This window comes from Salmo trutta, chromosome 12, assembly GCF_901001165.1.
Source record: "Salmo trutta chromosome 12, fSalTru1.1, whole genome shotgun sequence".
Taxonomy (NCBI): domain Eukaryota; kingdom Metazoa; phylum Chordata; class Actinopteri; order Salmoniformes; family Salmonidae; genus Salmo; species Salmo trutta.
The window spans coordinates 9114839-9130277 of NC_042968.1; the positions used below are offsets into that span (position 1 = coordinate 9114839).

At 42.3% G+C, this 15439-nt stretch overlaps 1 protein-coding gene across 2 annotated transcripts in view; it reads right to left on the reverse strand.

Annotated features, from left to right (window-relative positions):
• Nucleotides 1-15439, reverse strand: part of LOC115202875 (diacylglycerol kinase zeta) — a 131730-nt gene extending 116291 nt beyond the window's left edge. For both annotated transcript variants that reach the window (XM_029767015.1, XM_029767013.1), the window contains exon 1: nt 14975-15439. In XM_029767015.1, coding sequence (XP_029622875.1) covers nt 14975-15231 — 257 coding nt within the window. In that variant the 5' untranslated portion in view covers nt 15232-15439. The remainder of the gene's footprint in view (nt 1-14974) is intronic.

The following is a 15439-nucleotide window of genomic DNA, read 5'->3' on the forward strand; positions in this document are numbered from 1 at the left end:
TGGGGTTTGGAGAGTGTGCCCACGCTCCCTCTCTATCATCATCCCTCCTGGTTTCATTTCAGGCAGCATGGGATAGGGTGGTCCTACAGTATAAACCGACGTGTTCTTATACAGCAGACCAGTAGGTGTCTTTAGGACAGGGGCCTCGACTAACCTGTACCCCCGCACATTGACTCGGCACCCCCTGTATATAGACTTATTATTGTTATGTACATCTCTTGTGTTACTATTTCATAGATCTTGCAAGTAAGCATTTCACGGTAAGGTCTACACTTGTTGTAGTCGGCGCATGTGACAAATAAAATTTGATTTGAGACCATTAGGTGTGATATTAAAAGTAAAAGTTTTCCTAAATGCCAGGACGGTCTGACACTACATGTACATCTCTATTATAAACAAACCTGGAAGAATGACTCATCGATCTGCCATGGTTCTATAGGTCTAACTGTTGCACTAGATGCCATGCACTGCACTGAATGTTGCTAGACTATATCTACATTCAGAGTAGAATTTCAGCCAGAGGTGTGCCAACAGTCAAAGGTCATATCAATTATCAGTTGCCAGGTAACATCAATAACAACATTTAATGTGATCAGAGAAGTCAGTCAGAGAGAGAGCCAGTCAGTCTCTCAGAGAGAGAAAGTCAGTCAGTCTCTCTCTCTCTCTCTCTCAGAGAGAGAGAGACAGAGTCAGTTAGTCAGTCTCTCAGAGTCAGTCAGTCTCTCTCTCTAATGTTGATTCCCCGTGGAGAAGCGCTCCACTTCCCCCACACATTATTTACATTACAGATAAACCGTCACCTTTTTGCTCCAACAGTAAAGCGTTGGAGAGAGCAGCACTCCAAAAAACAGACGCTCTCTTCGGAGCTATGGAAACGTGTAGAGGCAGCGAGAGGGAAGTGGAAGGCAACATTGGCAAACCAGTTTGTCTCAATTAACAAAAACGCCCACAACCATTATTTTCTGGTGAACCTTATAGCAATCTGAAGCCCATTGGTAGTGCTGGTAAAGCCTACTTTGGTGAGCCATATAAATCTAGTCTTCATTTGCCTCAATATTTCTCAGTCTCCATTTCTCTTCTTAACGTAGCTAGCTGGAGTGGTACAGAGAGGTACTCCACTCCCCAGGCAGATCTCATATTTTAAACATAGGAAAAGAAAGAGGCCAGTCAGTGAGTCCAAATTGAGTTGCTCGCTCGCTTCCTCTGCTCGTCGTTATTTGCGCCCTGTCAAATTCTCACCTCAAAAATGTTAAAACAGACACACTTTCAAGCTCTTCACATGCACTTCTGCTACTCTATTTATTATCCATCCTGATTTCCTAGTCACTTTTAACCCTACCTACATGTACATATTACCTCTACCTCGTACCCCTGCAGATTGACTCGATACTGATACTGGTTGTATATAGCCTCATTATTGTTATTTTATGATGTTACTATTTCCTTTTTTAATTTAGCAAATGTTTCTTACTTTTTTTGACTCTGCATTGTTGGGGAAGGGCTCGTACGTAAGAAGATTACGGTAAAGTCTGCACCGGTTGTATTCGGCGCATATGAAAAACAATTAGTTTGATTGTATGGTGCATTGATTTCTTAGGCGCGCCATGACAACCGGACACCCTTTCATCGTCAGCTGTCATTTGTTTGTTTGTTTCTGTGTGCATGTCTGTATCCGGGTGTGTTTCTGTGTGCATGTCTGTATCTGGGTGTGTTTCTGTGTGCATGTCTGTATCCGGGTGTGTTTCTGTGTGCATGTCTGTATCCGGGTGTGTTTCTGTGTGCATGTCTGTATCCGGGTGTGTTTCTGTGTGCATGTCTGTATCCGTGTGTGTTTCTGTGTGCATGTCTGTATCCGTGTGTGTTTCTGTGTGCATGTCTGTATCCGTGTGTGTTTCTGTGTGCATGTCTGTATCCGTGTGTGTTTCTGTGTGCATGTCTGTATCCGTGTGTGTTTCTGTGTGCATGTCTGTATCCGTGTGCGTTTCTGTGTGCATGTCTGTATCCGTGTGCGTTTCTGTGTGCATGTCTGTATCCGTGTGCGTTTCTGTGTGCATGTCTGTATCCGTGTGCGTTTCTGTGTGCATGTCTGTATCCGTGTGTGTTTCTGTGTGCATGTCTGTATCCGTGTGCGTTTCTGTGTGCATGTCTGTATCCGTGTGCGTTTCTGTGTGCATGTCTGTATCCGTGTGCGTTTCTGTGTGCATGTCTGTATCCGTGTGCGTTTCTGTGTGCATGTCTGTATCCGTGTGTGTTTCTGTGTGCATGTCTGTATCCGTGTGTGTTTCTGTGTGCATGTCTGTATCCGTGTGTGTTTCTGTGTGCATGTCTGTATCCGTGTGTGTTTCTGTGTGCATGTCTGTATCCGTGTGTGTTTCTGTGTGCATGTCTGTATCCGTGTGTGTTTCTGTGTGCATGTTTGTATCTGTGTGTGTTTCTGTGGGTGCGCGTGGGAGTGTAGGTGTGTTTGTGTAGCCTATCCTTCAAAGAAAAGATAACATTATTTCCTCCCAATTTAATTCCTTGGTGAAGGTAATTACGTTTCCTCCTAAGATGGGAGAGGAAACATAATTATCAACAACAGTGGAGAGAGAAGAGTGCCCCTTCTCAGCTGTTGCAGAGAGCTACAGTATTTGAGTGGGTAACAGGTGCGCTATCGCTTTATTAGCTGGGTGGTATGCCATATGTGACAATGGCTTCAAATTACATCCCAAGTTCAATAACACCTGCACTCAAATGTAAAGTCTTTAAAAAAAGACATTACCTCATTTCATTTTTGGCCAGGCTAACGCGTTTTCCGGAAGTTATGCCTTCAAAGCATCCATTATGCATCTGATGAAGGCATAACTGTGGAAACGCATTACCTTGCCCAGCCAAAATTGTTATGAAAAAGGTGAAATGAGGCGACGTAGTTTTGTCCGCTTTAAAAACATTTTGGAGTACTGCCGTTTCCCAATGGTTCTTGATTTCATTTGAAACTGCAGTATTTTATTTGTAACTTGACAATGGGAAGAGGTATTCCGATAGAAGGGATATTGGATTCACCAGATCCCGGTAGGATTGCTAGAGAAGTGGAAGATCTAAACAAATTGTGTGGAGTGTTCATTTTTCACATATCATTGCTCTCCTTGACTTCAAAACAAAAACATACTAAATTAACCGCCCGGCATTTTAAAAACGCACGTAATAAAAGCTTTATTTGAAAAATTATTCATTAAGTAAAGTCTGGGAGCAGCTGGCCTGAATACTCTCACATGCCAACCTACCGACCAATCCAAAGTTAAATCTAGAATTGGCTTCCTATTTCGCAACAAAGCATCCTTCACTCATGCTGCCAAACATACCCTCGTAAAACTGACCATCCTACCAATCCGACTTCGGCGATGTCATTTACAAAATAGCCTCCAATACCCTACTCAATAAACTGGATTCAGTCTATCACAGTGCCATCCGTTTTGTCACCAAAGCTCCATATACTACCCACTACTGTGACCTGTACTCTCTCATTGGCTGGCCCTCGCTTCATATTCGTCGCCAAAACCACTGGCTCCAGGTCATCTACAAGACTCTGCTAGGTAAAGTCCCCCCTTATCTCCGCTCACTGGTCACCTGTAGCACGCGCTCCAGCAGGTATATCTCTCTGGTCACCCCCAAAGCCAATTCCTCCTTTTGCCGTCTCTCCTTCCAGTTCTCTGCTGCCAATGACTGGAACGAACTACAAAAATCTCTGAAACTGGAAACATCTCCCTCACTAGCTTTAAGCACCAGCTGTCAGAGCAGCTCACAGATCACTGCACCTATACATAGCCCATCTATAATTTAGCCCAAACAACTACCTCTTCCCCTACTGTATTTATTTATTTATTTTGCTCTTTTGCACGCCATTATTTCTATTTTGCACTTTCTTTCACTACAAATCTACCATTCCAGTGTTTTACTTGCTATATTATATTTACTTTGCCACCATGGCTTTTTTTGCCTTTACCTCCCTTATCTCACCTCATTTTCTCACATTGTATATAGACTTATTTTTCTACTGTATTATTGACTGTATGTTTGTTTTACGCCATGTGTAACTCTGTGTTGTTGTATGTGTCGAACTGCTTTCCTTTATCTTGGCCAGGTCGCAATCGTAAATGAGAACTTGTTCTCAACTTGCCTACCTGGTTAAATAAAGGTGAAATAAAAAATAAAAAAATCTAGTCCACAGCAAACAGATCTCTGACCTGAGTTGAATGAGGTGTTTGTCGAGGGCTACAACGAAACGGTGTACTGACGGGGGTGCTCAAGGACCAGGGTTGGGAAACACTGCCATAGAGCAGGTATTGATTTTGAGTTTGAACAGACACAATGACCTGTTTAGCCGCTGTAGAGAGGAAAATACAGTATTAACTGGTCCTTTATGGCTGCGGACACTTCCTGGAAAACCAGATTACTAGACTGAGAAATAATAAATGACTCCCACAGACAGGGCAGTCTGTAGAATCAGACGATTCAGAGCCCTGGCAGAGTAAAATAGGCCACCAGAACCTTTCAGCTTTGGGCATTGAGTTGTGAGAGAGTCATGAGATCAAAAAAGAGATCAAAAACCTGTCACATACACTACCGTTCAAAAATTTGGGGTCACTTCGAAATATCCTTGTTTTCTTTTAAGAAAAGCACATTTTTTTGGTCCATTAAAATAACATCAAACTGATCAGAAATAAAGAAAGGCCAGCATTCCGGTGTTGCCTCTTCACTGTTGACGTTGAGACTGGTGTTTTGCAGGTACTATTTAATGAAGCTGCCAGTTGAGGACTTGTGAGGCATCTGATTCTCAAACTAGACACTAATGTACTCGTCCTCTTGCTCAGTTGTGCACCGGGGCCTCCCACTCCTCTTTCTATTCTGGTTAGAGCCAGTTTGAGCTGTTCTGTGAAGGGAGTAGTACACAGCATTGTACGAGATCTTCAGTTTCTTGGCAGCCTTCATTTCTCAAAAATAGACTGACGAGTTTCAGAAGAAAGGTCTTCGTTTCTAGCCATTTTGAGCCTGTAATTGAACCCACAAATGCTGAGGCTCCAGATACTCAATTAGTCTAAAGAAGGACAGTTTTATTGCTTCTTTAAATCAGAACACCAGTTTCCAGCTGTGCTAACATAATTGCAAAAGGGCTTTCTAATGATGAATTAGCCATTTAAAATGAAAAACTTGGATTAGCTAACACAACATTGGAACACAGGAGTGATGGTTGCTGATAATGGGCATCTGTACACCTATGTAGATATTCTCCCTTCTTTTTAAAATCAGCCGGTTCCAGCTACAATAGTAATTTACAACAATATCTACACTGTATTTCTGATCAATTTGATGTTATTTTAAAATGGACCAAAAAAAAAGTGCTTTTCTTTCAAAAACAAGGACATTTCTAAGTGACCCCAACCTTTTGACCGGTAGTGTATGTACCTCTGTCTAGCCCACACCTATTTTGACACACACAAAATACACATGTATTTCTTTACAGTTCTTTTTTTTTAAAGTCAGGATTTGTTGTTTAAATGGAAATGTACCCTGTTAGTAATTGAGTGCAGCGCAATAATCACAAGAAACTTGGTAAATGCGGGTATTTACAAATAACTTGTCATCCTCTCCTCTGGAGAGGAGGGTTTACGGGCAGCATTCATTAGTGTCATTGGTCGACGTTGAGTCCAAACGAGACAGTTAGTTCCCTTCATTAGGAGGGGCTGTAGTCCTGCATCTCCCTCAATCAAACCACAAACAACCTTAATCAGTGTCAATAGAGCCATAATGACCTGCCTTATAGGCGTACGACCCATGGCACAGAGACAGAGGACCTAACAGGAGCTGAAATTAGCCTTGTCTGTTTATTCAGTGTAAATACAGCCTGTTAAATTTGATTTTGCGTCAACACCGAGTGACCCAATGTCAATAACAGGATGACAATTACCTTCATCTTTATAACATGCAAAAGACTCAGGAAACGAGTACAAAGGGTATTATCCATATTTCAGGAGAGGCCTGGTGGCTTTAATGTCATTATGCATTTCAATAGGCCAGGTAGTGCACGTCGTCGTGCTGGCTTTACAGAGGGAGGCACAGCTGGTTCTGGTTCATGTCAGTAAGGATGGATCTGGTCTGGTATTGGACTCATCATCTACGTAGGTCAACACTGTCTCCACAGAATACAATATATCATAGGTCTCTGCGATTAAACAATCTCATCGGTTTTCATCACTGAATCATCTGCAGGGCTGGTTGCACCAGTTGGGTGTAAAAAAAAAGTTGGTCTGAAATGTTAGGCCGGGCGTAGCTACGTCCGACTTCGGGATGAGAATTCACACCTGTTGCACCAACCAAAAATAAGACTAGTCGTAGCTAAGTCCGGCGTAAGCAATGCGGGTTCATGGAGCTTTGATGGTTCATTATGATGGTTGCTACGCAGTGCCCATTACTAGGCTGTTTACCATCCTCGTGGCAGTTCTAAACTTTGCGAAGGATGCCCCATCACTTCGCAAAGCCCGCCACTATGCATGTATGTTTTCTTAACCACAACTGGATGGATCTATCAATAATTATTGTGGGAATGAATATCACTGATTTATGAAAATATTGGAATAAAGTAGACTAATGTCATTGAAGGCATTTATCATATCGCTGCTTATTGAAACTCCCAAATTCATCCAACCATAAAAAATTAAATGTAAAGCAATATCCGGGTGTAATCAACTATCATTTCAGCACCGTTATGATTGGGACAGCATTATCGCTCTGCTTTGAGACAAGCATGGGGACATCTTGATAAATCAATCAATGTCAGATTTTTGTTTTGACAGAATTTCCATTTGGATATTTGGCTACAATTAGGCTGGGAAAATGTTAGCCAAATTGAGTTGAGTGTTCATGATGATAATCTTTTGTCTAGTTTGCTCGTCTAACAGCGTTATCAGAACATTTTGCTAGCATGTTATATGTAACCTATGCTAGCCTAGCATAAAAAGGTGGTTATTTTGCTCGCGTAGTAGCCGAGGCTATAGCCCGACTAGGATTCAAGTGAAACAAAATCACATTGATTGATTATCAGAAGTCAAGGGTGTCACAGATAATGTCGTTGTGTTGAAGGGAGGACCAATGCGCAGCGGGAATGGGGATACTCATCTTTTTAATAAAACACGAGTAAAGCATCCACAGGAAAATAAACAATACTCACGACACGAACAGTGTGGCAGGCAAAGAAAAACAAAGAAAAACACACACCTGTTTATAGGACTCCCAATCAGAGGCAACTAGAAACACCTGCCTCCAATTGAGAGTCCAGCACCCAACCTACACATAGAAAACCTACCTAGAACCTACACACAACACAAACCCTCTGCCACATCCTGAACAAAACTAATACAATTACTCCCTCTGCTAGTCAGGACGTGACAAAGGGACTTCTGATAATCAATGAATGTTATTTTGTTTCACTGAATCTCCATCTGTATATTTGGTTATATAATCTTTAACTCACGCATGGCCACTCGAAAAGCCAGCGGAGGTTGTGATATACAGTTGAAGTAGGAAGTTTACATACACCTTAGCCAAATACATTTAAACTCAGTTTTTCACAATTCCTGAAATGTAATTCTCGTAAACAATTCCCTGTCTTAGGTCAGTTAGGATCACCACTTTATTTTAAGAATGTGAAATGTCAGAATAATATTAGAGAGAATTATTTATTTCAGCTTTTATTTCTTTCATCAGTGGGTCAGAACTTTGCATACACTCAATTAGTATTTGGTCGCATTGCCTTTAAATTCTTTAATTTGGGTCAAACGTTTTTGGTAGCCTTCCACAAGCTTCCCACAATAGGTTGGGTGAATTTTGGCCCATTCCTCCTGACAGAGCTGGTGTAACTGAGTCAGGTTTGTAGGCCTCCTTGCTCACACAAACTTTTTCAGTTACACAGATTTTCTGTAGGATTGAGGTCAGGGCTTTGTGATGGCCACTCCAATACCTTGACTTTGTTGTCCTTAAGCCATTTTACCACAACTTTGCAATTATGCTTGGGGTCATTGTCCATTTGGAAGACCCATTTGCCAACAAGTTTTAACTTCCTGATTGATGTCTTGAGATGTTGCTTCAATTGATCCACATACTTTTCCTGCCTCATGATGCCATCTATTTTGTGAAGTGCACCAGTCCCTCCTGCAGCAAAGCACCCCCAGAACATGATGTTGCCACCCCCGTGCTTCACGGTTGGGATGGTGTTCTTTGGCTTGCAAGCCTCCCCCTTTTTCCTCCAAACATAACAATGGTCATTATGGACAAACAGTTCTATTTTTGTTTCAGTAGACCAGAGGACATTTCTCCAAAGAGTACGATCTTTGTACCGTAGTCTGGCATTTTTTTAATGCCGGTTTTGGAGCAGTGGCTTCTTCCTTGCTGAGCCTCCTTTCAGGTTATGTCGATATAGGACTCATTTTACTGTGGATATAGATAATTTTGTACCTGTTTCCTCCAGCATCTTCACAAGGTCCTTTGCAGTTATTCTGGGATTGATTTGCACTTTTCGCACCAAAGTAGGTTCATCTCTAGGAGACAGAATGCGTCTCCTTCCTGAGCGGTATGATGGCTGCGTGGTCCCATGGTGTTTATACTTGTGTACTATTGTCTGTACAGATGAATGTGGTACTTTCAGGCATTTGGAAAGTGCTCCCAAGGATGAACCAGACATGTGGAGTTCTACAATTGTTTTTCTGAGGTCTTGGCTGATTTCTTTTGATTTTCCCATGATGTCACGCAAAGAGGCACTGAGTTTGAAGGTAGGCCTTAAAATACATCCACAGGTACACCTCCAATTGACTCAAATTATGTCAATTAGCCTATCAGAAGCTACTAAAGCCAAGATTTAATTTTATGGAATTTTCCAAGCTGTTTAAAAGGGACAGTCAACTTAGTGTATGTAAACTTCCGATTTCAACTGTATGAGCACGAGACTCACATCCTTTTGAAAATATAGATTACTTTTATTGTCTGTGCATATCATGAAAGAATATAATCCCAGGCGTAGCTCATAGAAGGGCTAACGCCCAGGTGGTGCAACAGGTATAATGTTTTGGTATGGCGTAAAGCACATTTTACGTTGGATGTAGAGTTACGACCCATTTACGACAAACTAGTGGAACAGGCTTGATGTGTTGGTGATCTGATCTAAAGCTCAGGATAAGCTCACCCTTACCCGAACACCAGAAACAACATTCTGTGATGAAATGGAATTAAACATCTCTACCTTATTAATCTTTTGCTCCCATTTCTCCACCAAAAAAATCCAAACAATCCGTACAGTTTATTTGCATATACAGTAAGAGATCACCAAAGCTCTCGTCCAACAGACAATATAGTATGCCACAGGTTCCCTCAATTTAGTTTCAAATTGAAGGGATCAATTTGTAACCTCTCAGTCAGCCTTTACCCTTACTTACACTGCATGGCACCATTTACTTACCAGGTTAATCCCATTAAGATTAAATAGTGTCCTTGAGCCTACCCCAAATAACAAACGAGGACAATTTAGCATTCAGACAGCGGAATGCTTGGCAGTCCAAATGATCAGGACTGTTACTATGAATCAGGGGAACCATTTCCCCCCCCCCCCCCCCCCCACTGTTCCGACCAGAAAAATAAAGTTCTGAACCGGTTCGAACCCCCCCAAAAAATAATGGTTTATATCGTTCCTTTCTAAACCTCTGAAATCAATTTTTCTTTACTCTTGGCTCGACATGAAATTCTGTGCGTATAGAGCAGCTTGCTATGGAGCGGGCAAGCTATACAGTTGATTACATGCATTGGACAGACAAGTGTAGCTGAAATTTTGCAGGTGGGAGAGAGCAAGGGTGGGTGGAGGAGGCTTGGCTTGAAGCGCTGGGCATCTTGTTGTTATGACATGCGTTATCTGAATTAGGCCCACAGAATTATACCTACGGAGGCACGGCTTCCATGAAGGAACTTTTCATGTCTTTGAACTTCAGAAAGTTGGCTTAACGTTAGACTTGAGCTAGCTTGCTAACAAGCTTGTGTGTGCAGAGCGGCACCAGAATTCAAATAAAACACGTCTTCCCTTTTTGTAGTTAATAAATCTAAATGTGAAACGTGCCAACTACAGTATCCTTAACTAGCATTTAAAAAAAGTTAACCCATTCTCCTCTGAAAATCTCTCTCCCTAATTTCTGAATCATACTTGTAACGTCAGTAAGCTACAGTAGCCTATGCTTCGGAGGGGGAGGGGCAGGTATATAGCCTACACACGCACTGGCAAAGACTTTCAGCTGGCAGGCAGACACTAGAATATGTTTCCGACTGACAGAGTGAGGGTTTTGCATAGGTGCTTTGTTATGTTTTTATGTGGGACTGGGGGGAAAAAATGCCAGGAACCTAAAATAACGTTATTAACCGGTTCCCATGCTTTTAAAAAGAACGGTTCTGTTCCGATTTTCAGTTCTGTTCCCTGAACCGGTTCCAACCCCTGCTATAAATAGAAACACAATCTGAAACACCATCTGGACAGCATTAAAAGTGTTTCCTTTAGTTACATAGTATAACAATAGGACAGACCTAGTGACAAAACATTCACCTTAGGTTGAGCAATACAGTGAGCTCCCGTGAGAAAGTAACTGTGTCAAGTAATTAACAAAAAAACAGAGCAAACTAGAATGCTAGTTGGCCCTAAAAAGACAGTACACAGTGGCAGAATACCTGACCACTGTGACTGACCTAGACTTAAGGAAAGCTTTGACTATGTACAGACTCAGTGAGCATAGCCTTGCTATTGAGAAAGGCCGCCATAGGTAGACCTGGCTCACAAGAGAAGACAGTATATGTGCACACTGCCCACAAAATGAGGTGGAAACTGAGCTGCACTTCGTAACCTCCTGCCAAATGTATGACAATATTAGAGACACATATTTCCCTCAGATTACACAGATCCACAAAGAATTCAAAAACAACCCCAATTTTGATAAACTCCCATATCTACTGGGTGAAATGCCACAGTGTGCCATCACAGCAGCAAGGTCTGTGACCTGTTGCCTTAAGGAAAGGGCAACCAGTGAAGAACAAACACCATTGTAAATACAACCCATATTTCTGTTTATTTATTTTCCCTTTTGTACTTTCACATCATTACAACACTGTGTGTGTGTGTGTGTGTGTGTGTGTGTGTGTGTGTGTGTGTGTGTGTGTGTGTGTGTGTGTGTGTGTGTGTGTGTGTATATATATATATATATATATATGATCTCCTGCTGATTTTGTACGTTTGCCCACTGACAAAGAAATGATCAGTCTATAATTTTAATGGTAGGTTTATTTGAACAGTGAGAGACAGAATAACAACAAAAACATCCAGAAAAACACATGCCAGAAATGTTATAAATTGATTTGCATTTTAATGAGGGAAAGAAGTATTTCACCCCCTCTCAATCAGAGGGGGTGAAAGTGTCTTCTGGCTCCCAAGTGTCTTTTATACAGGTAACGAGCTGAGATTAGGAGCACACTCTTAAAGGGAGTGCTCCTAACCGCAGCTTGTTACCTGTAAAAAAAAGACACCTGTCCACAGAAGCTATCAATCAATCAGATTCCAAACTCTCCACCATGGCCAAGACCAAAGAGCTCTCCAAGGATGTCAGGGACAAGATTGTAGACCTACACAAGGCTGGAATGGGCTACAAGACCATTGCCAAGCAGCTTGGTGAGAAGGTGACAATATTTGGTGCGATTATTCGCAAATGGAAGAAACACAAAAGAACTGTCAATATCCCTCGGCCTGGGGCTCCATGCAAGATCTCACCTCGTGGAGTTGCAATGATCATGAGAACGGTGAGGAATCAGCCCAGAACTACACGGGAGGATCTTGTCAATGATCAAGGCAGCTGGGACCATAGTCACCAAGAAAACAATTGGTAACACACTACGCCGTGAAGGACTGAAATCCTGCAGCGCCCGCAAGGTCCCCCTGCTCAAGAATACATATACATGCTCGTCTGAAGTTTGCCAATACACATCTGAATGACTTAGAGGACAACTGGTGGAAGTGTTGTGGTCAGATGAGACCAAAATGGAGCTCTTTGACATCAACTCAACTTTGGAGGAGGAGGAATGCAGTCTATGACCCCAAGAACACCATCCCCACCGTCAAACATGGAGGTAGAAACATTATGCTTTGGGGGTGTTTTTCTACTAAGGGGACAGGACAACTTCACCGCATCAAAGGAACGATGGACGGGGCCATGTACCGTCAAATCTTGGGTGAGAACCTCCTTCCCTCAGCCAGGGCATTGAAAATGGGTCGTGGATGGGTATTCCAGCATGACAATGACCCAAAACACACGGCCAAGGCAACAAAGGAGTGGCTCAAGAAGAAGCACATTAAGGTCCTGGAGTGGCCTAGCCCGTCTCCAGACCTTAATCCCATAGAAAATCTGTGGAGGGAGCTGAAGGTTCGAGTTGCCAAACGTCAGCATCTAAACCTTAATGACTTGGAGAAGATCTGCAAAGAGGAGTGGGACAAAATCCCTCCTGAGATGTGTGCAAACCTGGTGACCAACTACAAGAAACGTCTGACCTCATGTTTTGTCATGTTTTGCAGAGGGGTTAAATACTTATTTCCCTCATTAAAATGTAAATCATTTTTTAACATTTTTGACATGCGTTTTTCTTGATTTTTTTGTTGTTATTCTGTCTCTCACTGTTCAAATAAACCTACTATTAAAATTATAGATGTAATAATTTCTTTGTAAGTGGGCAAACGTACAAAATCAGCAGGGGATCAAATACTTTTTTCCCCCCACTGTACGTACGTACATACATACATACATACATACATACATACATACATACATACATACATACATACAACATTTTAAATGTCTTTATTATTTTAGAACTTCTGTGAGTATAATGTTTACTGTTCATTTTTATTGTTTATTTCACTTTTGTTTATTATCTACTTCACTTGCTTTGGCAATGTTAACATATGTTTCTCATGCCAATAAAGCCCTGGAATTGAATTGAGAATTCTCTAGTGCTTATAATTTACGACCGGGAGTGGAGGTGTCAAAACCCCCACCGTTCCCTGCCCCCTGCTGCAGGTGCAGTTTGGTCTTTAATAACATCTGAATCACACATGAGACCACTACCCCAGGCCTTGTTGTTGGAGTCACTGTATTGACGCTGTTAGTCACAGACACCGAGGAAAGCGATGGGTAATCTGTGTTTATGTAGCCAAACTGACATGGCCTCAGCCTCACTCACTGCCAGGCCAGCCTTAACCATTCAGCATCATCAGGCCTCTATGGACCAGCCAGTGGATGCAGCCAGCCCAGCATTCTGCTCACTAAGCAGAGTAAGTGCCTCTAATTTACAATGCAAAAAACCTCCTGATCCCTTGCTGCTGCTGCTGCTTCTCATCCTGTTACATAAGAGCCACGAACGCATCACAGCATCCGCTGGCAGTGGCAGGCTCTCAATACCCAACACCCAGTGACTAGAGTCACATCATTCTACACAGCCCGCACAGAAAAATAGTCCCTCAAATCCTTACATAAAATGAGTCAGTCGGGGGCACAGACAATTGCGCCATCCTCTACAATCAAGCTAGAAACAGTTGGGATTATGGAGGAAAAACTGCACTACCGCTGTCATTGGAAACCAAATATTTTGAATGAAGTGGTCTGGTGGATGTATTACAATGACAGAATATACAGTTATGCTGTATATCAGTCAAAATCCTCCTGTACACCAAATCCTGTACTGTAGCCAAATCCTTTTTTTCCAGTGAAGTAACACTCGCACTTGACTTCCCCCCATCCTTACTACCACTGGCTTTGCTGATAGCTACTTTATTGAGGGAAAATGTACTTACTATGACTGATATAAGTGATTGGCCAACCTAGCCATTTTAAAGATGAATGCACTAACTAGAAATACACTAACTCTGGAAAAGAGCATCTGTTAAATGACTAAAATGTAACAGAGTGTGGTAGTAATGTCAGTGTGAATGCTTAATAAAACTTGTCCAAGGGTCATGTAAGGGGTCATGGTCAAAGGTCATTTTGTGCATCACTTCCTCCTGACAGAAGACTGTTAACAGGCAAATTGTTCGCTCTGTCATGTCATTTACTTGCACAGCACACTGAGTTGCAACAAACAGGGTCAGGAAACCAACAATAGCCTGAGGGCAGCCAGCCAAATATACAATACTACAAACCATTTGAAATAGCCCGGATTCCAATAAGAAGCTAGATTTGCACTCCTAAAAGTCGGAGATTAGGAAGGATAGATAATATTTCATCCAAAAGATCATAAATGAACAGAGTGAGGTCTATGCTGTATCTCAACCGGCCGTGATTGGGAGTCCCATAGGACGGCGCACAATTGGCCCAGCGTCGTCCGGGTTTGGCGTCATTGTAAATAAGAATTTGTTCTTAACTGACTTGCCTAGTTAAATAACGCTTCAATTAAAATCAAATGTTATGACTGAGGAGGCCACAGAAGTACGTTGTCTTCTTGACGTCCCCCATTGCTGACATGAATGAGCATGTATTTACTATACTCCAAAGGACATAAGCAGGTGCTCTAAGTAAGAAGGATATCCGAACCTTAGGTTGGCCTTGATGACAGATGTGATATTGCTATTGCTATAATGCTATTAAAAGTGCTGTAGTGGATCATGTAGCCTAATGATAACTTTAATGTAGGCCTATCTATTAGATGAAGAAAACCATATCGAAATGGGGTGTCAGCTCAGATGAACACATGTTGTCTTGCCCACAAATAAGCTACAGTAACGACCAGGTGAGATAGTTATGGCTGCAGGTGATGTTGACTTTTTCAAGTTGCACATTTTAGACGACTTCAGACATTTGGTAGCCAACTGAAGTCGTTCTATGAAATATCGTGCGAGACTGAGATAGGAAGTGCGGATAAATTCAAAATGTACTACCTGTATGAAACCTGCTTCCTAATAGTGAGGTGTAAGAAGTCGTTCTCCAACTGCTCCGCTGCCCCCGCACCTTCCAGCCGAGTTGACACTTTTCCTTTTACTTCACCCGTCTTGAAGACTGGACAAGGTGATACCATTTCGGGCAAGAAAACGTCCTCCTCCTCAGCCAGCTCTTCTAAGGTTGGTGGCACCAGTATCGCCGTAGAGCTATGGACGATAGGGGTTACACGGTCCCCGGTATCCGGTGCCTCAGCCATCGATTACCGTGCTGTGGATCAACTGTGGAGTGCGGCAACCTAAAATAAAGTAGCTTGTTTCCGACGCTGGAAGTCCAAAGCAAAACTACGACTCGTCTTGTAATGTGACAAATGTGCTTCCAGATAGTGACTTTGTCAAGCAGAATATCTACCTGGTTCTAGTCGCCAGTATTCACGAGAAGACGGAAATCCTGTGGCCGTAGGTTTA